Below are 26254 nucleotides of genomic sequence, written 5' to 3'. Positions count from 1 at the left end.
CACATTTAAAAAAAAAAATGTTATCTGGAAGTTATCTTCAAACGAAAATACGAAATAATTACTGTTTCTCCATAAATCAGGACTAACATGACAACAATACAAGCCTAAGCAGAAAATAATACATGCATAATCTTAGAATGTTATTCAAACATTACTTTAGTGACATTTCTAGAGAAAATAAAGTCATAGTACTAGTACTACAATTCCCGTATCGTGTTGAGTGTTAAATGTAGCACTACTCTAAAAAGTAATGCTTCCTGCAGGCAGAAAGATCACACTAAAGAATAAGGCATTTCATTTCACTACAAAACATATTCCTATTTCAAAGCTCACACAGTAGCAAAAGAAATTATATTTTATTTTAACTAAAAAACCAGTTACCACATTCTGATCAGTCACATTTAAAAAAAAAAAAGCACACCAAACCAGTTGGCCCCAGTCAGTATTGTACAGTGCAAAGCTAAGTCTGAAATATTTAGTTGTTCCATTGGAATCCATGAAACTCTACGATTGTACAGTGACTGCCTGCTACCCAAGCCATGGTCCTATCATTTTAGGTCTGGCGTTTTTCCAAAGGGAACATAGAGCACAGATTGCATTTGCGGTGAAGTCAGTAATAAAATCAAGCTTTTAGCTTTCAAATTAATACATTCTATGTAGAATTCCAAGGGTAAATCACCTCACAATTATATTCCTACATGTATGCAAACAGTATTTTCACTAAGTAACTTCTTCAAGAAGAACTACCACTTTAAAGGTAACAACATTCTTTTTCAACTTCTGGAAGACCGGCAGGTTCAATTCTTTTGCAGAATTACTGTTCAGGAGCAAACACCAACGAAAACACCATTGCTCCAATGTATTAGCAAATGTTGTATGTTATTTAATTTAGAGCAGTCAAATGAAAAAATAAATAAGGAAAAAACTGTTGTGAAAACACTTGTGGCTCAGTAGTCACGGCAATCTGTCGCAGGTACTTGGTTATTAGGTATGATTTAAGCAGTCATTCTAAAATTCCAGGCAAAGTGTTGGAGCAAGGTGCCCTACAGATTTTACAATAGCATTTTGAGACATTTATGTGTTAGGAAAATGCAGGTACCTGGTTCCTATTACTAACCTGAATAAGATCTATTCTAGAAATAGCCCTTTCATACTTTTCTGAAAAAACAACCATCTCATACCACACATGGTTTCTATTACCTTCGTAACTCATTGCACTGTGCACATTTCATTTTAGGCCTGAGTAGTCCATGTCTCTCCACTGGCTGTAACAATAAATGCATTCTGCTTTAAACAAATCAACTAAGAAGCACTCCAAGACCTTGTTTAAGCAGCCAGGCAAAGAAAACCATATTAGAGATTGTTTTTGCTAAACTTTCAATAAATAATACCAACCTGTATACTGAAGATGCATGGGGTGTCCTACATATAGCATGTCAATATGGGGTGGATGCTTTACCCTGATTAGCCTTGTTTGGTTCTCCAAAGAAGGAGTTACACAAAAGCTTGGAACAAAGTCCTTATGGCAGTCCACGTTGGTTCGACAAACCTTGCTGGCTTCAATAACTTTTCGTGCTGGCAGACAGGCATACTGCAAAGGGCATTTAAAAAGATTATGAAAGGTAAAGGTATTTTCCAACAGATCAAAATAAAAGGAACTATATATGCCTTTTTAAAGCAAAGACATGTCTCACTGATATAAGCCAATGAAGTGCTGAAATCTGATTTTTTCCTAGTTTTTTGTTGTCAAATCCTGAAGAATCTCTACCTGATACATATTCAATCAGTCATTCCATATTTTGTGCAATGTGGAAGGGAGGGTGCATACATATACCAAAATAAAAGCAAACCAGAATTTCTAGAAAGATACACACATGCACAACAAAAAATCATGGCATCTAAACATAGTTCAGTGATTTCTAAAGGACAGAGCCTGTATCAACATCCTAGTGACTTACCTGTTCAAGCTGAAATTTTAGCAAAGAAACCAACAAATCTACCAGGTGAGTGATAGCTAAGAAACCATTCTCAACTAAGATGAACACAGGATGTTCAATGCACTGCTGTGCTCCAACCCCTGCCTGTAACACTCTTTCACTCTGTAAGTCTGACAGACCAGATCTTTCTTGCTCCCCACAGGCCAAAGACAGTACAGCAGAAGGGAACAGGAAATTAGTTTTCCCCTTCACATCTCTTGTAAAATCTCAGTGACACTTTTCCTTTTGTTTTAAAAACAGAAACAAGGAATCCTAATCTACTGTTTGTCTTAGGAGGAAAAAAACCAGTCATTTCTACCTTCTCAGCCTGATCATTGCACTCCCCATAAATGCATGAGTGTCAGACCCTCACCATTAACCTCGACACAAACTCCTTCTAATCTAGTGAGAGGGAGAAGACACACTTCAAAAACTGCTGCATAGCTGGCGAAGACCATTTAAAATAATTTTTCAAAAACTCACAGCCAGTCTAAGGACACTTGAAAGCCACAAGGTCTCAGGCTTCTGAATGTTTTTATTTCTCCTCTGTTTATAAGTAGCAGCTATGAGCTCAAGAATGCCAAGGCTCAAAGGGATAGTGATGTATAAAATCTTGCTGCCACTGCCATATTTCCAATGAATTGCTGGAATGTGTTCAATTCTTAGTGGTTAAGTACCACAAAAACACCCTGGAGTGGGAAGTTTACCACTGTAGAAACTGTAAACATACTAGATTTGGAACAAATTTATTTGAATTTCTTCAGGTATTTATCACTAGAGTTCAGAAGAATAATAAACTGGTACATGTAGAAAAGTTTACACAGTTGATTCTTGTACTCTTTTGCTTATAATGAACAGAAATATTCCACCACTGTCAGTATGGAACACGTATTTTAACAAACATTTCTGTATTTTCATAGACTCCTAGAATGGCTTGGGTAGGAAGGGACCTTAAAGATATCTCATTCCAACCCCACTCATGGGCAGGGACACCTTTCCCTAGACCATGCTGCTCAGAGCTCCATGCAGCCTGGTCTTGAATACTTCCAGGGATGGGGCATCCACAGCTTCTCTGGGCAACCTGTGCCAGTGCCTCACCACCCTCACAGTAAAGGATTTCTTCCTAATATCTAATCTAAACCTGCCCTCTTTCAGTTTAAAGGCATTCCCCCTTGTCCTATCACTACATGCCCCTGTGAAAAGTCTCTCTCCAGCTTTCTTGTAGCGCCTTTAGGCACTGGAACAATGCTAAACCCTTTTATAAGGGAGTAAGTCAAAATCCTACAGAGAAACTTTATGTTTCTATGTGACAAGAACATCAACATGGTGAAAAAATACTCAAGTATGGCCCCTCATTTTGAGAAACTGGGCAATCTCTAGGACCTTCTCCTGCATGTTTTTATTTTAATTTAGGGAGTAGCACTGCTGGCTTCAGACAAAATAACTGAACTGATAGTCCAGGGCTTTGCTTTCCATGTAGTGCTCAATACCTTTAAAGACTGAAACACCAAAATAAGCAATTTCACCTTCTTCTCAAAAGCTGTTTTTTCTCACCAGTATTGTGCATCCAGAATACTGAAAATGACTGAGGTGATCTTCTGCCTAAAGGAATGAGGTGTCTAAGATTTTTTATGATTCTTCCAGAGACCCCCTGTTTGACTATGGGAAAAATCAAAACTAATATTTTGTGGTTTTTTAAGCTATAATTGGGAGAATAGTATACATGTATACCTTTATTACAAACTGTAGATATTCTTGAGTATGCTGCCTAAGTGTCAGTAAATATTTCTAACTTAATATAAAAAAATTTAGATTTACCAAAGAGAATGAGCAGTTTAAAGTAACTTACCAGATGGCTGTCCAACTTATTGCTGTATGAAAAGCAAATGTCTGTGAGGCTGTTGTTACTACAACATTCAACTGTGCCATCAAGTCTTCTGTAGACTAAAGAACATAGGCATAGAGCAAATAATCAGTATTATAGTAACTTCCTGAAAAAAATTAGTCTCTGAATGAAGTAAAACAATCATCCTATGTCCTTCAAGAATTACAGTAATTCATACAGCCTAGCTGAGGCTCAGTCATAACTAAAAATAAAGCTTCACCACCAATATGTGTGAATGTTACATGATTTCGATCATGTCACATACTGATTTTTTCACCTTAAGGAATCTCCTTGAGATACTGGGGATCTACTACTGCAATATTTTGAGCATTACAAGTTGCAAAACACTTTTATATCCATTGCCCCTAACCTACACCAACGTTTGGAATAGAAATTTGTTAGCTACTACTGTACTGATTTCACTGGCTGGCTATGGAAATGGCCAAGACTCAAAACATACTTTTTAAATCATGAAAGCCTTTACAAGACTCAGATTCTGAAAGCTTTCCAAGCCTTGAAGGCTGCAGCAGTGAATAAATGATGTTTTAAACCATGATTTAACTTGGTAAAGAACCTTTGTACATATGCTCTTTAAATGAATTAAGCCTAACTTACTGTCCAGCAACAGCTTAAACACACACACACACACACACAAGAATGGTCACAGTAAGGATCTGTATCACAGCAACTGTAGTCCCTTCCTTAAGCACATCAAGCCTGGGATACTGGTTGCTGATTTATCACTGCATAACCTGCAGTCCACTGACACGGAGCTGTATGCCTGGGGCTTACAGGTGCATGCACTGTACTGTACAAACCTTTTTTCAAGTACCCTGAGGCTAAGAAACGACATATATTTTTGAATAGTGAATGACCATGATATTAGTTTCCTTATAAACTACATTGAAAACACTTTTTTTTTTTTTTTTAATCTCAAGAAGATCCTTAGGGCACTGTTTTTTCTCTAGCTTCATACTCAGATAGTTCACTCTCCATTTGTTTTATAGTCAACTAGATGGAGTCTATTTGCTATATACATTTTTATCAATATTCTGTATTTATGTCAAGTTGTGAACTGTCAAGATTTTGACAAATGACAACTGCTGGAGACCAGAGTTCTTTTAATTTCAGAGGAATATTTCTCACTGCTGGAGGCTTATGACTCCAAAAATGCAGACAGACTGGTCTGATTAGAAGGCAGCAGTGAGGACACTGTGCTGCTAACACAACACAGCAACCAGGCTTGGAAGCAATATTGAGTCTCCAGCATTAAGCCTCTAGTATGTCACTCTAAATGGGACTGGTTCATCTGCAGAATATGCAGTTTTATTACCCATGACTCTGAAACTGCACTTCAGAGAACAGCAGAATCTGAGGATATATATATCTACAGCATCTGAGAATTGGTTCTTGCCATCCCTGCCCAGCTGCAAGCAGGTGCCAAAGTTGCCCTCCTCTTCAGGGGCATAATCCAAACTGTCAGATCTCTAAAAGCAGGTTCTTACCCATACTCCACTAGTTTCCAGTTTAAATATTTATCTTAGTACCAGCTATAAGATCACTTTCTTTATGTACTAAAAAAAAAAAAAAAATTCCTTTTTCAGCCTCACGAAAGTACTATGCATCAAAACCATGGACAGTCGAGTTGCCTGACCTGCTGTTTATTTCCAGTATGATGGAAAAATGCAGTGACAATTTTAAAGCTCTGAATAGCATCACATAGATTTTGCTCAGCAACAGCCCCTTACCTTTGGAATTCAGTTTCCATGAATGCTTTCATGAAAGAAACTTTAGAGAGCTTCAGAGCATGTCACAAGACACTCAGTCAATTTAACTTGACTGTTCCTTTTTGTTCTACTCGATTTTTGTTTATCGTTCTAGTTTAGTCCAGTTCTTTTTTTTTTCTTTTTTTTTTGGTTTTGGGGGTAAGCCCTTACAGCAACAAGCACTCTAACGTATAAATGGAAACAGAAGGAAGTAGACTGACTTCCAGAAGCAGTATGTGCAATCCAGACAAAACTGAGTTTATGGGCAATGACATAAAACCCTATAGGGAGACATATCTGAAGAAGTGACCATAATAAAGCACATCATTGGGTTAAACCATACAATTTGCAACATCATGCTGATCAAAGCTGTGAGGTAACCCGTGGAATTTACATCTGCAGAAGATCACTGAGTTGATCCATTTAACAGAACTTAGAGGAGATAAGAGATAATTGTACTACTGCTGAGAACCACGTTCAGCAATATACTGAAGAAGGAAATTTTATTATGCAGATCATACAGGGTATTTGTACAGAATGACTGAAAGACAAGAGAAATTCCTATCTAGCCTTCCCTCACTTTCAGTTTCCACAAAACAGCATGGCACATTGGTAACTGCTTAAAACAGGACAGCAGACTTCACTTACAAGAAATCTGACCCCAACAACAAATTCTAAATCCAAAATAGTCTTTAAGACATGATAAAATTAAAATATAAATTAATTAATATATAAAATAATGAGGAGAGCACCTTAAGTCATACCTCTAGCTGGAAAGCTTAATTGCTGTAGGGTGGCTGCACTTACACAGTAGCCGACCTGTGACTTCTCTGAAATGTCTCCCAGACAGGAATTCCAGTCTTCCACATTATAAACTGGGCAATCTTGTAGGTTAGTGACAAGGTCTCCCACAAAAAGACCTCTCGGTCCATTGGCAGGTGAATCCTGAGAAAAACAGTGAAGTCAGTCATATTACTATAGTTAAAACCACAAGGATTTGTTTACAGTTCTACTGAATACTATCTTTAGGTTAAGACACTAAAAAATGGTGGGAAATAGGGGGAAATGGGAGGGAAAGGGAAGTCTCCAAGTATCCTGGAGATATCTGAAAATTTGAATAATTATTTTCATACAGGTTAAAATGGTAAGAAAAATCATAACATATTAAGTTCAAGTAACTTAAATTAATACTCTGAACTTTTCAAGAAAGCAGGTGTACCAATACTTTCAAAGGTAATATTACATAATAAATGTCACTTTCTCCCGAGTTTTCTCAGTTGACTTTCAGATCCAAGAAGGATCATTTCAGTTCTGCTATTCAACTGTGCTGTATTTGATTAAGTCAGAAAAAAATCATTCTTTTCCAGAATCCCAAAAGTCTATCTCTACTTTGCTTTCAGCTGACCAAATAAGGAAATCAGCTCAAAATAATCTTTAACATTAAAAACAGATAGCAGTAACTGGAGTGATAATGCAGTTTCCGGTAGATTTGCTTTGTGCCAATACTGAAAAAGAGAGAAAAAATCCCCAGAAATAAACCTGCAAACTCTTCTCAAATGTCTCAACAGTTTTATAGTATGCTGATTAGTCTATCATTATTCACACCATGTTCCTTTATTTACTGATACTAAAATACATGAGACTGAGAAGAAAACTTACAGCAAGAAGTTCAATATATTAGATTCTGCAAAGTGCTGCACTGACCAAATCTGATTGTGACATTAAGAGATACAGGTACATTTCAGGTCACAAAGCATATAATATAGAAACAGCAAATATCTCTCTTACCTCTGCGACCTCAGTGACAAGTGCCCCAACACCCGTGTAATAGAAAGGGAAAAGAATGGCCGGCAGCAGAAACAAAACCATGAAACTTGCAACAGCAAGAACAAAATTATGCCATACCCCTAAAAAGAAGGCAAAAAAAAAGTTTCTAAATAAACACTAATAACAAAAAACTGGTTTGGAAATGATCCTACAGCTGCCTTCTAATTAACTTTCCTGAAATAATTACTGTAAGAATGAATTAAAAGTTAATTTGTGAACACAGGCATAACAGAAGAGTACACAGATTACTTTACAAACTTTAGCTTCTATGATGGCACATTGTAAGGGGGTTTCAGAGAAACCTCTAAGCCCCTGAGAATTATACTATGAAAAAAGACAGGGGAGCAGTACATCCATTTCTAAGGTGTCACTCCACCAGGATGAGAGTTCATGTACCACTACATTTCTAAGTATCAGAGGGCAGTGTACCCAGAAGAAAAACTGGGCTTCTGAATCAATTATTAAAATACAGAATGAAATGTATTACGTGTTACCTTCTACCACAATAAACTGTTGAATTTAAGAATCTCAATAAATGGGCTTATTTTTGAATACATACTGTTTGTCCTAGAGAGTAAGATGTCTGAAATTTACTTGCAATTTAGTATTTGTGATGGTAATCTACATTATTTAAATTAAAATTATTACATGTATATGTGCCAAACGAATTTAGAAAATTATTTGGAAAAAAGACTTCTTCTACAAGAAAATATGGACCTAAAACCCCATCAAGAAACTAAGTTGTACAATCAGCATTTCCTGACACATTATTTTGAGGAACATATTTGCAATTGCCATCTTTACAGTATGTGGTTCTCCATAGGAAGCAATGAGCCACTATCATAGGACACAGTTGGCGTTCACCATCAAAGCTTTATGGCTTTCCACATTCAGCACTACACAAATTTTCTCATTTAGTTTGTGTTCTCAGACAAAAACTTTTGTATGAACAATGCAGGAAAACTTTTCAATGTTGAAGAGTCTTTATTTCCTTCTTACAGGGCTTCATCTTGTTAAGAGGAGTTTATTCAATTCTATATTTACAGTGCAGTTACAGGGCAGGAATTGAAGTAAATATATTTAAAAATATATTCAAACTTTCTTGCAGTGTATATAACACAGACATCATAGCATATGGCAGACTTATCTCCCTTGTCTATCTCTACATCTCATCTGGTCTTCTTTTACACTTCTAATGCTGCAAAAATGAGAGACATTTCTGGAATTCTTGAAGTAAGGATTTGTTGCCAGTTCCATAGTAGATGCTTCTTAAAGTTATTTCTTTCTATAGTTTTAATTGTATCTCATGGAAAGGAACTCAGATAGAGGAAATGTTTTTGTAATCAGTTCTCCTTATTTCACATAGACACATTTATGCGCAAAAAATCCAGAAGTACTGAGTAAATATTTTAACTTTATTGTTTTAACCTTTTTATCTTTTTTCAGCTTAACAAAAGACAAAAATGTAAAATGGAAACAAAATTATTTTCACCAGTGTGGCTGCTACACAGAATAAACTGAAAAAATCCTTAAAACAGTAGTAATAAAAAAGAGGTGATGGAACTGCTAGAGAGTAACAAGGAATACTTTCAAACATCTAGGAAACATGGGCCTTGCTACCAAAATCGACACCATTTGCTGGGTGGAATACAGCAAAATATCTAAGATAGAAAGGTTTCAAACTCATCCCAGGTGATCCACAGAAAAATGCTCAAAATGAGAATACCTGTAGAGGCAATTGCTCAGTTTACCTTCAACTTCATCTTGCTAAAACAGCCTCATTCTTGGATACCTAATTCCTTACATTTAAAAGGGACACTTTACACAACCCTACCTAAAAAACCTCAAAATCATTAACTATTAATTAAAAAAAACCACCAAAATTATCTCAGAAAATAATACAAATATTTGAACTAATTACAAGAAAGTGCTGCACAGAATCAGTTTTCATCTATCTAGCAGGCATGGAATTACATATAATTATATGTATATATATAACTATAAATATCACAAGTCTTACAAGAACACTCATTTCCTGTTCTTGAACTCATGATGCCATCTGCTGTACAACAAATATATTTTTTAATCTCCAGACTATGGCTGGACTGCAAAAAGACTGTTTGGTATTGGCCTCTAGTCTAGCTCTGTTACATAGCTGCCATACAAAAATCTGAGAGTATGTCTCTCTAAATTCAAATTTCTGAACACCACAAATAGGTTCATCCAACTGTTCTGACAAATAAAACCAAATTCAGTCGTTTACTGAATATCACATTTTATCATTATCAAACATCCTAGTTCTGAAACATATCTATCATAAACTGTAAAACAATGCACTTATTTGTTACACCTAACTGAAAACAAGCCATTCATGCTAACCAGTCTTGCAACATGTTTGCTCCTGCCTTGTATTCCCCTATTTCAGGTTTCCCAAGAAACATGAAAAATTATTATAGGTGTTTGCTTGTCATCAAACATGCAAGCAATTATTTTCTATTACAGCTTAGAATTCTATTTTTTCTGATAATGTCTCAAGAATCTATCAACTCAGGTTCAATGCACTACATCAACCCATTCTGAAATTCAGAATGCCTTTTCTTTCAGTTCTGCTCACAGTAGGTGGAAATGGAAATAGATTAACAGGGCTTCATAAAAGGTAGCCTATTGTAGTGAATGATTTTTGTTGATTAGGGTATTTGGAATACAGATATATTTACTTACCTAACATTTGTAATTATTTACTTGATTTATGAAAGTTTGAAAACATGCTTGCTAAAGGGTTCTGTATGTTCACCCTCTATATGATGTTTTAGATACAATAGTCAAGAAACAATGTTGGTAACTAAACATTACAACAGGCTGGCTGCCAGCCTACTGTGCCCTGCAACAGAAAAACATCAGTATCAAGAACTAAACCAAGATGATAACTTTTCTATCTCTATTTCAGTTCTTTGGGAACCACCTTTGTCTCTAGAAATAATCATACAAGTGGTTCAAGCAGAACAATACAGTCTCAGTTTGACTTTTCACAGCAACCAGGCTCTACTTCCCAGTAGCCAGAGACCAAAAAACATCAATTCAAAAATATCTGGAGATCATCTGGAGCCACAAGGTATGATTCTCTTTGGATGTTTGTGTTTTAACCTTTATTTCCTCCTGATGGCAACATAAAAACACGGTGACCTGTACAATAACACAACTCACAGGTCAGTGAAAACCACTCACAGTACTACTGAAAATTAGATTGCTCCTACTGCAGAAAATGGTAGTGAATTGCTCAAGGATGTTGACCTGTGATAGGAAGTCCTGGTCTCATACCACCATTCTGGCTGAGTATTTCCCAGCTTGTGTGCTCCAAGGTTTTGCTACTTAGGCCATATGATATGCAGAAATATCCCGAGCAATACACAAACAAAAAAGACAGAGGAACTTCTGCACCTGGTGTAACAGCTCTTTCTAGTGAGAGGAAGATCAGAAGCCCCACTTTTTCCCCAACCACACAACTGGAATTTCTTATGCATGACTACTCTGAATTGGATCTAGATTATAATAATATTTTTCATGACAGGAAATTGGTACTCATTTAAGATCCTAGAAACTGACATCTCTAGCCCAGAAAGCAGCTCAATAAGGACAGCAATGATTAAATGATTTTCTGAGATGCCAATGTAGGTTCAGAACAGAAGGATCAGCATTAGGTAAAGAGAAGCAAGCTTTGGTACTTATTCATTCTAAACCTTAAATACTCAATCAAAGATTCACAAATGATGCCTTAGAATAAGTAATAGTGCTAAGCAAAGATTTAATAAAAAAGCACAAACTATTACCTGCACAAAATATCCTTAACTGCTGGACAGGAGATATCAGCTGCAAGTGAGTTGTGAAGAGGTCAACAAATGCTCCAGGATAGACAATGAATATAAAAATCCCAAATCCATTGAATCGTACTTGTTCTCTTAAAAAGAAAAGAAAAATGAAGTAGTGTAACTGCAAAAAAACAAAAAAACTGAAGAGATTCTACATAGCACACATTTTTTGGCAAGAATGACTAAAATTTTATTATAAAACTAATTTACTTTTGATACTATCAGTAATTGAAAGATAATTAAATGAAAGGATGTTTTCTGCAGTACTTGCCATTTCTAAGAAGTATACGTTTGTACGTTTGGTAAAAACATAAAGGATAAGTTCAACTTCTTTTCTGTCTCCTGGTAACAAGAACACATAAAATACTTTTTAAAAACCCACCCAACCTTCATGTTAAGATATATTTCAACGTTTGGGGTAATTTTTCTTTTAGGTAAAAAAAATGGTAATTTGTAGGAAGCAGTTTCAAACCCATTTATGTAAAAATATTTGCAAGAAGAAACTGCTTTCCTTTTAAAGAAACACTTCCACAGTTCTGGAATTTTTAATTCCTCTGTTTCTCCTAAATGGAATTTAGAGTACATTGGAAACTAACAAAAATGAGGGAAATGTCATCTGAAAAAATGAAAACAAGTCAAGAGGTTAAAAGGACAAATGCTAATGCCCTTCCAAACCTTAACACTCTATGATTCTATTTAAAAACATTTGTAGCTGACACTATTATACAGATAGTATCTTTTTTTTTCAGGGGTTTTGCAATTACTTTTAAATGGAATTTTTTTTAAAAATTAAATTTTTGAAAAATCAAATTAATTTTTGAAAAACATTAAGGTTTTTTGAAGCTAGAAATTGCATAAGGGACTTAAGAGAAGTATGGCACAATCATGTTCCACGACAAACCAGGCACAGATCAGCTAATCCCATATCTTTATTGAGACAATACACTGTGTCTAACATTTTATTTATTCACATTTATCTATTAATATGTATATACACCAAAAGTAGACAAAGCATTATACAATCTATTCAGAATTAAGTCACACACTAATACTCATCCCATGCTACCAATTAATAATAGGCAGTTTAAATTCAGGATTTCATGACTTGGGTAGAAGACACACAGGGAAGACAAACAAGACTTTTTTGGTACAAGCCTTGACTAAGCTAAGGCTCAAATATTTAAGCTCTTGTAGTTCACAGCTAATGCTCTCTTGAACTGAGGTGGGCAAAAGTGTATTAGATTTCAGGAGGGCTAAGTGATTTGCCAGAATAATAAAAGTTGCCCACAGCACAGCTTTTTAGTAAAGTTGAAACCCTGAGCATTTGCAGTAACAGCACTATAGACCCAACCTGTGCTAGGAGGAAAATAAAAAAGTCAAGCAGAAAACAGCAGCAGCAACATTGGCTGCCAAGGTACATTGGAGCAACTAATTTCTCCTCTGGAAATATCTGGGAAACAATTTTTTGATGAAAACATAACCCAAAATTGAACATTCAAAGTTTTTGCTCTAGACCTTGAATAAAGATATCACACCACTAGGATACAAGAATTATTCTTTCCTTCTGCTTAAAAAGAGCTCTGTAGTAACACCTAGCTTCTCTGCAGTCTGCCAGCAACATGTAATAGAAAGAAAATTTTGTTGCTTTTTCCTGTGATGGGATAAGCAAAAGGTTCATCCTCCACAGAAAACTCCCTGTGAATATTTGAGGGAAAAAAGCTGAAACACAAGCAGAGCATGTGAAACACAGAGGGTCCCAAACCACCCCTTTGAGTGAGAACTCTTGGGGTTGTAAAAAAGGTAGTATATGGGTTAAAAAGCAGTCATGACTCCCTACACTCAGGAAAATCAGAGAAACAACTTAGGGCTTCATGCTAATAGAACAGATAACGATGCTGTCAGGGAGAAATGCAGAGGACACCTCACCATCAGTCCCAGAAATCACTGCTTAACCTTCTTATGCTGAAGTGGCATTTAACAGTAATGACTAACCTTGTCAAATAACTTTTGTGAAGTAATTATGACACTTAAGGACGCTAAAAATACAATCTTTGATCAAAACTAATACATCACTGAGGTTAACAGGGGCAAGTCACATTTGACTGAGTTACTGCTTCAACCTGTTCATATGCTGTTTCATAAGCTATGTTTAAACAAATCAATTAAACATCTGTTTTAAAGTATCACTGTGCAAGAGCACAAGTTCTTTTCAAGTGCCACAGGTGCAGAAATGAAAAAAATAGTATTTTAAACCTGATGCTATATCTGCAAAGCCAAAGTCCTTTCTCATGATCTGTACAACAGACATTGTATTAAAACTCTTCTTTAATTGTACACCCTTCCGAGCTTCAAATCTAAGGAAGCTAAGAATTACAGACTACACACTCTCTCTGGATAAAACAAAGCAGTGCTAACAACATTCACGGGTGAGTAAGTGCTCTGGAATATTTGGCTTTGTTGTCAGAGCAGGAGAAAAGCGATGTATTACCGAATAGCTGCCACCCCATGGCCGACTTCATGTATCACACCGCTGATGAGGATTGCAGAGAAGAAATAAGTCAGCTGGCTGACGGGCAAATTGACACCAGGCACCTGTTGATGTGGGCATGACAACAAAACAAAACATAGGAGGAAAACAAGAGGTACAAAGACAAATCATTCTGCTCCTAAGCTTGCTGCTCTCACTCAGCTTATTCAGACCCACAAAAGAAGAGGGGCTGTTCTCATGCAGTACTATCAGTTTGTATCTCTTTTACCAACTTCTTCGGTGTATTTTAAAGTAGATTAAATACATATTCTTTGATGAACATTAAATAGCTCTCTGGGCACAAAAGCCCCTCTCCCTGTCCTGTTTATTCACCACAGCACTGACCAAATGTGTCCTACTCTATATTAAGCTCAAGAAGTTTATAAAAATGTACACAGACTTCCACTCAAATGAAACAGGTTTGGCACTGTGAGCATTAGTTTATAATTTCCTGCAGCCAGTCATGTAGCTATAGAAAGGATCCTCCTTTCCAAAGAAAGTAATAAAAACTCTATGGCACTTAAAACAGAATGAACATGAAAAGTTCAAAAATGAGTTTACAGCTGAACAGTCAGTCTCCCTTCACTCTCCCTATACAAATCACAAGATTATCCCAGTTTACAGGGTCAAAAAGAAAAAGGCAATTTTCATCTGTTGTTCAGGTTTTGGTAGTCTACACATGGCAATTTAACCTTAAAAACCCCCACCTTGAAATGAGTACACTATTTTTATTTACCTAAGACACAATACACAGGCCCCTCATACTCTTCCTGTTGCTGTGGATTCCCACCACTCCCAGGTCTTTCACTGCGCTTCTCATGAGACACCAACTGCTTCCAGACAGGCTTCAAAGTGGCCACTAGTCAAAGCAGAAGGACCCATCCCCTCCTTCCTCCTGATGGACCTTCAATACTGCTTGGTTCCGTTCCCCCTCAGCTCCTGGGCTGCAGTGGCATGATAAGGCCACTTCTGCTGATTGCTCTAGGACATTTCTCCTGTCCGATCTACAGCTTTTTCCACTCTAGGCAGGCTGCACTCCAGTATAGTCACTAACAACTGATGTGAACATAACTTGAATTGCAATCCAGTTTCACAAAAGAGATGCTGTGGGCAAAAATTCCTGGCCTCTCTATAGAACTCTGTAAAAACCACCCTTGTGGAAAACAAAAGGCTGCATATCCCAGCTACGCAGGTTGAATTCTACCTTTGTTCAGTCCTGCACATTCCCCACTAAAATGCATTTACCTACCCATGCAGCAGAACTTTACAAGAGGTTGTTGAGACAATCTAGCTAAAATAAATCCTTCAAAAGGATTCATTAATGTTAATCATCTCAGAAATCTGTCCAGAGTGTGATCATGACCAAGGTATCTACCTAAACTGGCTCAACTGTGGTACCTCACAGCATGAAAGACAGCTACACTTTATTTGTTAAACATCATTGCTTGCACTACATCATCAGCTGGTGGCACTAATGCATCACTTCAGTGGTGTTGCCTCTGCTATGGGAGGACAGATGGCAACAGCAAGAGTTGCTATCTCAATTCCACCATGACTACAGCCTGCTAGAACACAGCACCAGATGCTTTCAGACTTTACGTCAAAGAAGCTATTTTAAGATTCACCTAAAACAGAAGCTACCTCTCATGAAGGGCTCTGAAACCAATAGCAGTATTTTGTTAAAAACCACACTGTCTTGTATTTGATGGCCTTCCGGAAATGCCTTTAGTAAAAGAAGATCCTTTGCTAGTAACTAATCTGCCTCTTTCCTACTTTTGTCAGTAGGCAACCAACACAAGAGGGGGCAGCTGAAGAGAAACAGCCCAGTTACCTACAGACAGGTATTTTAAATCAAGTACATGACTGAACAAAATAGGAAGTGTACAAAAATCTTAATAAGATATAATCAGAACTGTTTCTCCCTCTCTCCACAGCCAGAGGCTAAAGGCTAAACAGGTTTATGCCATAGGCTAAAATTAAGTTTAAAAAGAAAAAGTGGGGGGTTGTTGTTTTTTTTTAACTAATTCGCTCTCTTCCAGGCAGTCAAATACAAGTAAATAATTTAAATGAGAAGGTCCTCCTAAGCCATTCTTCACCTCTTTCCAACCACGTAAGTCTCTTTTTGGTGTCAATTTACACTAGCACATTCCCCTTAAAAAGAACATTGAAACTCGCTAAAGGCAAAATTACACAACTGTGACCATTCAGAAATGAAATAATGAGATAAGAAAGGAAGAGAACCACAACTCAAATTAGGAGAAGTAACGTTATCCACACACATGACATTACATTATCCCTATAAATTATTTTCAGTGCCAGTCAATCCTTGGTTTAAATGCAGTGATATTGCCAGTAGGCAGTCACAGAGGAAATAATTCCACATTGAACTGTGAACATCATCCTGCTTTTCTGCTTTCATTGTTCCAGTTCACACCAGATTCATTCCAAAGGCTCATCTTTGGTTGTGTCTGTTGTTTCCTCCAAAAAGCAATATATTGTCAATGACCACTTTACTCTGGTGTCACAAAAGTGGATGGATCCATATAATGATCTTAGGAAATGAAGATGTAAAGGAGGCTTTCCTTACTCCAGAATGGTTAGGAGAGATCCTGTTGTAACATAAATTACAAAATTTTCTGTCTCATCTTCAGCTCGTGCCCTCCTGGACGCACAGACTGCCCACTCCTATCTGCCCCGGAGGTAATTCAGGAGCAGGCTCTGGACAGGGGACAGCAGTGGCAGTGACAGTGGTCCTCCCTCAGGTCTCACTGCCTGCTTTTGCCAACACATACTGCACTCTCTATATTCACCCTGCTTGTGTGGAACAGACCCAACCATCCAAAGGCACTGAGATTATGCAACATGCTTAAATCAGGCTTCCTGCACTCATGCCATTTTGTAAGTCTAGCTGCATGCAGTCAGTTTAGCATTTACAGGAAGGTCTGTTTTGTCTGCACACAATTCTCAACTTCTGTTCACTAGAATAGCTGAGTACTTAAATAGAGTAACATGGCTGGGCACCTCTACTCTAAGCCATGTAGCAGAAGGCAGAGTAATCCCGTAAGACCTTCTGAATGTCTGGAAAATGACCATACATTTTGGCCAGACTGCACTCTTGGTATAAAAAAGGTGACTAGGAATCCTTCCAGGTTAAAACTGTTGTATGGCAATGTCAGTTCTTCCATTACTGCCTTGTGAAGAGATTAAAAAGACAGCATTTGCAGTCTCTCCTATCCTGTGAAATACATTCCATTCTAAATCCATACAATATATTGTCCATAAAACAATTAAATATATCATTAGACTTTACGTAGATATTGCCAGAAGCAGCACTTGAAATTTCACATTGTAAATTAAGTCATAAGTCCTTGAAGAATCAAAAAATACTTCATCACTAATGAATCTTTGCTTCTACTATCACACAAAGCTTTTTGCCCTTCTTTCCTTTTCCACTGCTGTTTTGTATTGTATTAAAAGAAACAGAACTTGTGTTTTCTTGTCAATATGTATGAGCTCTGCAAACTTTAGGGTCACTAGAGCCTCTACACTGCACAGGTCACAGGAAGTGAGTTCTTAACTCAGTTTTATATTCTTAGTACTATAATTTAGGGCTTTTCAAAATTACTATCCAATTCCCACTCCTCAGAATTTTTAATATAAACTCTTCCACGTTTGCCTTCATTTGCCCTTTTACTATACCCACTCCCCCATTTTTAAGGCTGGTAATACACCAGCGCATTTTCATGGAGATGAACATCAGGAGTTGGGTTATTCTTGCATGGGAATATTTAAGCATTTTATACCCCATAAAGAAGCGGCTTTAGATCTGTTCACAGCTCTCAAAGACCCAAGGAGGGAACACTCACCACAACTTGCAGCATTCGATCATTTTGGGCTTTCGGAGCCTCAGTGAGCATCTGGGTCAGTGTTTGCAGCAGGGTCTTTCCCAGCAGAATAACAGAGCCAAACATGGCAACTATTCCAAACACCATTCCTATGCTGAACCTACACAGAGAAGCAAATAGTTCAACAATGCACAGCCTCAAGAAAAAAAGGGTATAATCTCTGCTTTATAGCACAAGTTAGCACACAAAACACAGGGCAAAACTTACATGATGCAACCACAATTCATCAACAACCCAGTACAAAAACACTAGATGAAACTAGTAATAATAATAAATAGTAATAACACTAACAACATACATTGTCCGTGTTTAATAAATGTTTTACAGCCAAACCATATCCTGATCAATTTTAAATACTTTTATTCAGTTACCCAATACGTGTAACTTGTCTGTAGCTATGAATATTTAAATTTATATGAATATATAAACATAACTAACAATGTATAATTGACCATGTTGCACCACACCATCACATATTTAGAGACCTGGATCAAATGATAGGGCAGCTTATGTACTTATATATATAAGCTTCTTCAGTACATTTTGCATCTTTTTCGCAAACAATAAAAGGGGCTAAAGAACAATAAATGAGACAATCTGTTTTAAAGAACAACTAAAAAATACAACCGCAAGACCACACTAACACCAATTTCTTAAGCTACATTGTTCTTCTCACCAATTTATTTTCCATTAAAATCAATGTTGAAAATAATTTCAATTCATGTCACTCCACCTAGTGACAAATTTTTATTCAGCATTATTATTATTCTTATTTTACACTGTCCTATAGTTGAAGGATGTCATAACTTTTTTTTATAACTGGAACACTTCACCACCAGTCCTCCTTCCTCTCACAACACTGTAAGAGTTCTCTTATCATCCTTAATGGAGCTCACAGGGAATTAGTACATTTATTTTAAGCAACATGTACTTGTAATGTTAATTAAAGACACTAGTGGAAACATTATACTGTAATAAATCATACACATTAAAAATTGTAATTGATATAGAGCTATTTCAGACTGATTATTACAAAATCATTACATACTAGAGAAACCAATACGAAGCAGACCTCTCTTTTAGTATTATCTCACTGAGGGTAGCAATACAGGAAATGAAAAGAAATTCAAACCTTACTCACTTTATATTTTCAGAGCAGATACAAAGTAAAGCTAGGAAAGCAACTGAACAATAGTTTTCTAAACCAGTCCAGGCGCATCCATACTAAACCAGCCTACTTATCTACCCATTCCCAGCACTGTGCAACCTTAGCATGGAAAGGTGCAGGCAGATAAAAGACAGAAGGTGAGCAAGATGCTTCTGAGCAGGTATCGTTGCTGAATGTCTGGGCAATGACTAACTGCAGGGACACAACTGTCTCTGAGTACTTTGTAAACTCCAGTGATTGGGAAAGCTAAGTGTACAGCGTTGGAAGTGATTTAGGATCCGAGAAGCTGCTTTCAGATCTACTTCTGTATGCAGTATTGCACGTAACAGCTGTACTCTTCAGAACTACGCATAGTTCAAACCACAGGTACAAATAGTTTAAGGATTTCTAGCTTTATAGTATCTCAATATGCAACCTGTATTACAACTATGTATTTTTTAGCAGAGGAGAAAGACTTACACTGGCACAGAACAATTAGAGCAACCACTCTAATTGGTTTTATCATTAGCCTATTAAAATAACCATGTCTATCCACTGCCCTTCTAATGCTGAAAGGCACCAATGTGGTTCAGTTGTTGACTCTGTATTTGACAGAAGAAAAAAGACACAGAATTTATACCATAAGTAGAGAAATCTGGGTCTCCATCTCCCCCAGTTGTAGAACTGGCGGTTGAAGAGAGCTGTTTGCCACCGCAGATGGAAGGGAGAGACGCTCAAGCCGTACGTCAGCAGCCACTCCTCGTACGATGCCTTCAGAGAGTTGGAGGACTGCAAAGCAATGGAAAACCAGTTTAACCAAAACATTCTAGGCAGATTTTGTAATGTGACCAAGCAGTAAATGTGATCTGTTTATATTAAAACAGATGTATGGCTTCAGATAAATGTCCTACACATTATTTACATTTTGACAAATAGGTAGATGTGACATGTAACACGAAAAAGTTATGCCACTGTTTTTATGTCATTTGCAACAACTGTAGGTTTGTGAGAGAGATCGGGTATCCAGAGTTATCTGACAAACAAGATCTTCCATCATCTTTCCTAGTGTTAAATCACTTTCAGTAATTCTACCTTCTGGTTGGAAGGCTACAGACTGTTGATGCTATTCTTTCAACATGAAATTATATTCCAATAAACATTCTAAGAACTACAATAATGAAAAATACTTCTTTTGTCTTCAGCTGAAAAAAGCTTTCTAATACAGGTGAGATATGACTCAGTATTGCAGATACCTGTTAGCAAGGATAAAAACGAGGTCATTTTTCAAACACAATAACGATGCCTAAAGAGGGTCTGAAATATCAGATCGTGCTAACAAAGAACCACAAGGAATTTAAAGTTATCAACCTGCATTGCAAGAGCAATTTCACTATAGTAACTTCCCAGCATTTCAAGATACTTCTAGTACTTCCAAAGATTTCTCTTGATGAGAAATGTGACCTGTAAACCACATGATGAATACTTATCTGCAGAATTATCTTGAATTACAGTAGACATGGTTTTTGCAATTGCTAACTTTATATTATATGGCACCTGCACGCTCAGTAGGCTTTAGTCACCTGCTTCATGGAAGCTTGTGTCAGAAACCCAGATGAAGGAATGCTTTCCTTGGGGGAGAAAGAGGAACTCAGAGCTCAGGAAAAGCACACATGAGCTTTGAGCCTTCTGACACGGGGCAGTTCCCAAGGCAGGAGTGTCTCTGACACAATCCAGACAAGTCTTCGGAGCTTTCTGAACTGGAGCATTGTTCCCAAGGTTCCCTACGAGCAGCAGCACCTACTGAAGACATCCGGAATGTGTCGTTCACAACAGGCTCCCTTCTCCTCCCCCATGAGGAACTTCACTAGTTTCTGGCTGTTGTTCGTGGCTCTTTGAACAAATTTAGAACTTGCCAATTCCTTGCATTCCTCCTGCCCTGCACCACAGTGCTGGTGGGGATTGAGGATCTCATATTGCACAACTGCATTAACAGCTTTTCTCATTTTGTCAAATTAATTAAAACTTGAACACTAGAAGTTTATTTCAAGTAACAAATTTCCTCAGATGTGAGACCCATTTACTTGAGTCACTGTTCATGTATCACCTATTATACCATTTATTCTTTCTGCCAATATATTTCTGCGTCACTTCCTTCTTCTTCACCCTACTGATTTCAGCCACATTTTTCTTCCATCAGCTGAGGGCACCAACAGGAATTTTCACTGTAATGCATTCCCATCAACACCACTCACTCCCTATGACACCCTAAGTTTAGTGTCCACAATCAGATCAGCTTTTGCTAATTTCAACAGAAGAGATCACAAAAATTATTAGACTTGCACACAATTAGTGATGTATAAGCCAAGGAAACCAAGAAAAAGACCTCCTCATATAATCTACTAGATAATTAAGAACAAAAATACATACATCATTACATACCTCTGATATGAGAAACTCTCTTTTGTGAATTAAAAACCCCCATCCTATTCATTCACACAGTCAAAAAAACCTCAAAACCACCCTAATACATTACTCTAATAAAGTTAACCATGTAAGTGTTGTCAATGTAAAAATACATTGACTTGGCACTCGAAAATGTGTTCCTTTTATTACATGCAAACCCCACTCTTTTTCCCTAGAAATGCCACAAATTCATCCCTTCAAATTCATTCCAACATCATCACAGCCCCATTGTATTAGCAAGACATAAACAAATATGAAGTTTTCCATGAGAAATATGGAATCACTGACCATACAGCTGTCAAATGTGGAAAAGAAAGGTACCAAAAGTTTTTCCTTTTGTATTTTCCTCACAAGTTGTGAAAACATTATTCATGATCACTAAATGACTGCAATCCTTTGCAAAATACACTAAAAAGCTCTTTGCAAACTTTTGCTCCTTCTGTCCTGATCCAGTGGGATCACCACATTATACACACACCTTCATGCCTGGTGTGCTTCATTTCAAGCTGCCTTCACACAGGCCTTGGCTGTGCTTCTTTGAGATCTAGGTGATCTTTGCTGTATTAGTTTTACTATAAAAGCAATACCTATTTATGCAAGCCTTCAAAATACCAGACATCTGCTAAACACTCCAGGAGCTCCACTGGTATGTGCCAGCAAGCAGGAGTCCTTTACATTCTTCTTTACTGACAAAATCTGTTCAAGAGCTCTGAATCACTTCGGCTTCCTGATCTCAAAAGCTGAGAGCCAACCTTGACTGAATGTGTCTAACGCATCCAGTATTTCTCACAGCAGAGGAGGGACAACCTTCTACTCTTCCCTCATTCCTGATCCTTCAGGCAGAATGAAATGTGATGACTTAGGATGCTGGGGAGAAGGAATTTAGGGATCTGAGTGATTCCTCTTCCAGAATCCAAGCTTCAGTGAAAACGTTGGTGGCAGTGGTAAAACGAGGAGCAACAAGAGGGACTTAACATCCAAATTCCAGTTTGATTTGGTATAGCTTTAGTCTCCTAACACAAGTGTATCTTTTAATTCTAGCAATACGATAATATGTGGATTTATCTGGGCAAAAATACATTTATACACAGTTATACTTCCTATACTGTAGTCTAAGAGTCAGACTGCCAAATAAATTATCTAAAATCTGAACAAAACCAGTAAGGTAACAAACTGAGCAAAAGACATTGCACATTGAACAGGTTTACAGAATAAACACTAACTGCAAGTTACAGCATGCATCCTTCTCTCACCAAAAGTATCAACAGGAACATGCATGGCAAAGTGCTCCTACGTTACTCTTCACTCACGCTCTGTACATCCTCTTGGTGTAATTACACTCAAAAGTGATCTGAGGTTTAAACAGGGCCTGCCTTTTGCTGTGGTTGCTAGCAGCCTTGGGCTGTGACTGTGGTAGGAGATTTACAGTATCAGCAGAAAAACAAGCAACCTGAGTTTCCTAATTACGTAAGTCTGGTTATTTAATCCAGATTCTATTTCGACTGTGGTACTCACAGTGAAACCTACGATTGAGATGTACAACATGAGATCTACCAGTAAGTTCACTGAAACTCAACAGCTCCCACGTAATTCTTGATGATTAATAACCTTGGACAACTTTTAGTTAAAAGATCAGAATTAGAATTTAACTCCTGGACTCTCATGCTTGCTGTAGAATTCTAGGCATTCTCCCTTCTTTTTCAACATAAATCAGGCATTAAGCAGACTGCAATGTAGGGTTTTTTTCCTCCCTTGCTGCTGCAAGAAATGCAGTGGCTCTCCTTACTTACAAAAGAGAATTATTTTATGGTCTAATGCAGAAAGAGATCTTCAGAATCTCAGAGATGCAAATCGTCTCAGCATCATGGCACAAGAAGTCTGGTACCTGAGCTCAGTTCTTGCTTCACAGCCCAAGATTCTTCACCAGACACAAAGCTGCTGCCAAAAGAGAAGCAGCCTCCTGGCTGACCTTCCTGGTGTGTCTCACTGCAGTCACAGCACGTTCTTCTGGTACCTGGCCAATCTTCTAATGCGTTTCAAAACAATTCTGTATTTTTTTTTCCAAATACTTAACAAAGACTTGCTGTAAGAAAATTTGAGAAGTCTTCAGGTAAATGACTGTATTTATTATTGTCATTATGCACAGACTAATATTTTGCAATTAACAGCTCTCATGATTTACAGAGCTACATTTGCTCTCCAGTTAGCTGCAGGGGGAGACGCTTTTCCAAGTTTTCTCAGCACCTGAATTTTCTTGTATTTCTTCCTATATTTTACAGGAGTGACAAAATGAACATTTTTTACTTTCATATCACTATGTCTTATCTGTGTTGGCAGAAACAGATGCAGCTCCTGGACTGCAACATTAAGAATCACAGATCAAACCTTTTGCTCTCTCTCATATTTAACCAGCACACAGTTTACTTTGCATGCATTCTTTGTAATTTCAGTCATGTCTTAAAAATCGTACCTCTGAATCTTTAAAAAAAAATCAAAACAATGCCACACCACTTAATGAAACTTGAGCAATGCACGGATGCATCCCAGATATAACAAATTATGTCTTGGTGTATTTTCTCTTTAAACCTTCCCCCCTACATCAGGAAGAAAAGGACAAATTCTCCAAGGATCAAAATTTATTTCTTTAAAAAAGTAATTGTATCGAGTTCTGTCTCAACTTATTTTTCTCACTAAAACTAAAGACATTCAAAAGAAAGAAATACGCATTAATTTTTACATTTTTAGAAAAATCATCATTATAAGGCACATACTCCACACCGCAAACTTACAAGGTTGCCTTTTAGGTTTTTTTAAGTATAATAACAATTAAACTCCAGATAACACATTAAAATGCCACGGAACTGCTGAAGCAGTAGATTAAAAGCTGACTTCCTTAACTTTCGGCAGATTTGGTCCTTTAACACAGACCGAAGCCCGTGCAATCTCCTGGGAGGCGTTTTGAACCCAGCGCCGGGCGGAAGCAAAACAGGCGCTGCCTGGGCCCGGCTGCGGGCGGGGAGGCGCGTCTGGGCCACGGATCGCCTCAGCCGCCCGAGACAGCGCAGCAGGCCCGGGCAGGGCGGCGGCCCCTCCGCCAGCCCGGGCACGGCAGCGGGGCCCGGGGCCGCCGGGGGCTCTCGGCGGGGTGGGGAACGGGACTGCTTCTGCCTCCTCCCGGCCCCGTCCGGCTCTGCGCCCTCGGCCCTCACCTTGAGCAGCGTGTCCGCCAGGTACACGGCGCACCACCCGCCCAGCACGGTCACCACCACCGGCACCGGGATCATCGCGGGCCGGGCCGGGCCGCGCCTCAGCGGGGCAGCCCCGGAACGCAACCTGCCCGGAACCTTTCTCCGATCGGCTCTACTGCCCGGGCGGACGCTTCCGGGCAGCGCGTCGAGCGAGGGCAGGTGGCGGCATGACGTCACGGCCCGGGCGCGCGGCAGCGTTAGGGGTCGTTAGGGCGGGGCGCGTGCGCAGTGGGGGCGGGAGGGGCGCGGGGCGGGGGAGGCTGAGGGCGGAGGCTGGGGGCGGCGGAGGCCGGGGCCGGCGGAGGCTGGGACACTTCTTCCTGCCTTGGCTGGATTTACCCCAGCTGCGGGGTTCTTTGCGGAAGATCCATTGACAACGATCCGGAAATTGCGCGGGAGAATAAAAGTCGTTTGTGGTGGCAAGATCAAAGCCGGTTGTGGAAGTGCTTCAGTAACGAGAGAGGAACAAGATTCCCTTTAACTGGTGACGTTCTGTCAGAAATTCAGCACCGACCTCGTTGTACAGTAAAATCATTCCTTGAGGCTGCTTGTGAGAGTGGCTGTGTTTCCTTCCCAGGCCACTGTCTGCCAATTTCCCGGCCGTGTGCCGGTATTGGGTCTGGCTGACATGGAGTTCATTTTCCCACAGCAGCCTCACATCTTTCAGGGATACCTACAAAGATGTTGATAACACACCGGGGTTTTGGCACAGCTTCAACACTTGTCTCTCCGACATTCTCCCCACCAGTGGGCTGGGGGTGGGCAAGGTCCTGGGAGAGGATACTACTGGGACAGCTGGTCCAAATTAACCAAAGGGATATTCTATGCCGTGTGGCATCAGATATAAAAAACTAAGGAAAGGAGGAGGAAGCATTTGTTATTTGTTTGACTTCTAGAGCAAGTGAGGGAAAACAGCCCTGGGCAGTCCCTCATCGTTGGCACTTGCAGGTGCAGAGCAGTAATTGAACTAGTAGTCGATGCTGGCTTTCACTTTTCTGTTTGCTCAGTTTCTTTGTCTTTCAACTCAGGGATTGTCTTCCCCCTACGTTTAGATTTTCTATCATCCTAACAGCCCTACTTTGTGATGGAAGCTGTTCATGTTGACTGATGCCTTTTGAGAACTTTGGAAAGACCTTCATTTGGACACAAAAGCTGACTAATTGCAGGAAGCGCATCCAGCCCTGCATGCAACAGAATTTGAGTTTATGCACTGACATAGATGACTTTGAGATGTGCCCAGCATCTAAAAGGAGTTACAAACAGTCACAGAATATTGAGATCTGATAATGATTTTTTTCTGCACTGGTTCCTAGTCTAACAAATGCAGCAAATTATTGAGAAATTATGCAAATATGGTTTATTCTAGACCTTATTAACTGAAAACTCAAGTTGTTCCATAGTCCAACATGAGTTTAATATAAATGTACAGACTCTAAAGCAGTGGTGGTCTTCAGAAGCAGTGGAGAGGAATTGCATTCAAACAGTTGAGAACACAAGTACTTTAACTAGTGTCATACCCTTACTGAAATAAAGCAAACTAAAATGGATGTGTTTAAATGAACCAGTTGATAAACAGGTTTTGTAGCATTATTGTATTTTCACTTCTATATTCAGTGTACCATAAAAATACAGACTTGAATTTTG

At 38.5% G+C, this 26254-nt stretch overlaps 1 protein-coding gene across 2 annotated transcripts in view; it reads right to left on the bottom strand.

The window, feature by feature from the left end:
• MBTPS2 (membrane bound transcription factor peptidase, site 2) overlaps positions 1–24747 on the bottom strand; it is a 41204-nt gene extending 16457 nt beyond the window's left edge. Inside the window, exons 1-10 of one of the 2 annotated variants that reach the window (XM_019282994.3) lie at positions 24152–24434; positions 23248–23445; positions 19540–19688; positions 17714–17852; positions 13809–13912; positions 11282–11409; positions 7416–7534; positions 6392–6572; positions 3826–3920; positions 1396–1591 (exon numbers count right to left, since the gene is read on the bottom strand). In XM_019282994.3, the coding sequence (XP_019138539.1) occupies positions 1396–1591; positions 3826–3920; positions 6392–6572; positions 7416–7534; positions 11282–11409; positions 13809–13912; positions 17714–17839 (949 nt within the window). In that variant the 5' untranslated portion in view covers positions 17840–17852; positions 19540–19688; positions 23248–23445; positions 24152–24434. Of the gene's footprint in view, positions 1–1395; positions 1592–3825; positions 3921–6391; positions 6573–7415; positions 7535–11281; positions 11410–13808; positions 13913–17713; positions 17853–19539; positions 19689–23247; positions 23446–24151; positions 24435–24571 lie in introns of those variants that run through there. The other variant, XM_010394493.4, reaches the window with a different exon arrangement.
• Positions 24748–26254: the final 1507 nt, after the last annotated feature.

Source organism: Corvus cornix, chromosome 1 (assembly GCF_000738735.6).
Source record: "Corvus cornix cornix isolate S_Up_H32 chromosome 1, ASM73873v5, whole genome shotgun sequence".
NCBI lineage: Eukaryota > Metazoa > Chordata > Aves > Passeriformes > Corvidae > Corvus > Corvus cornix.
The sequence above is the reverse complement of the archived record's forward strand: the minus strand, read 5'-3'. Positions and strand labels throughout refer to the sequence as shown.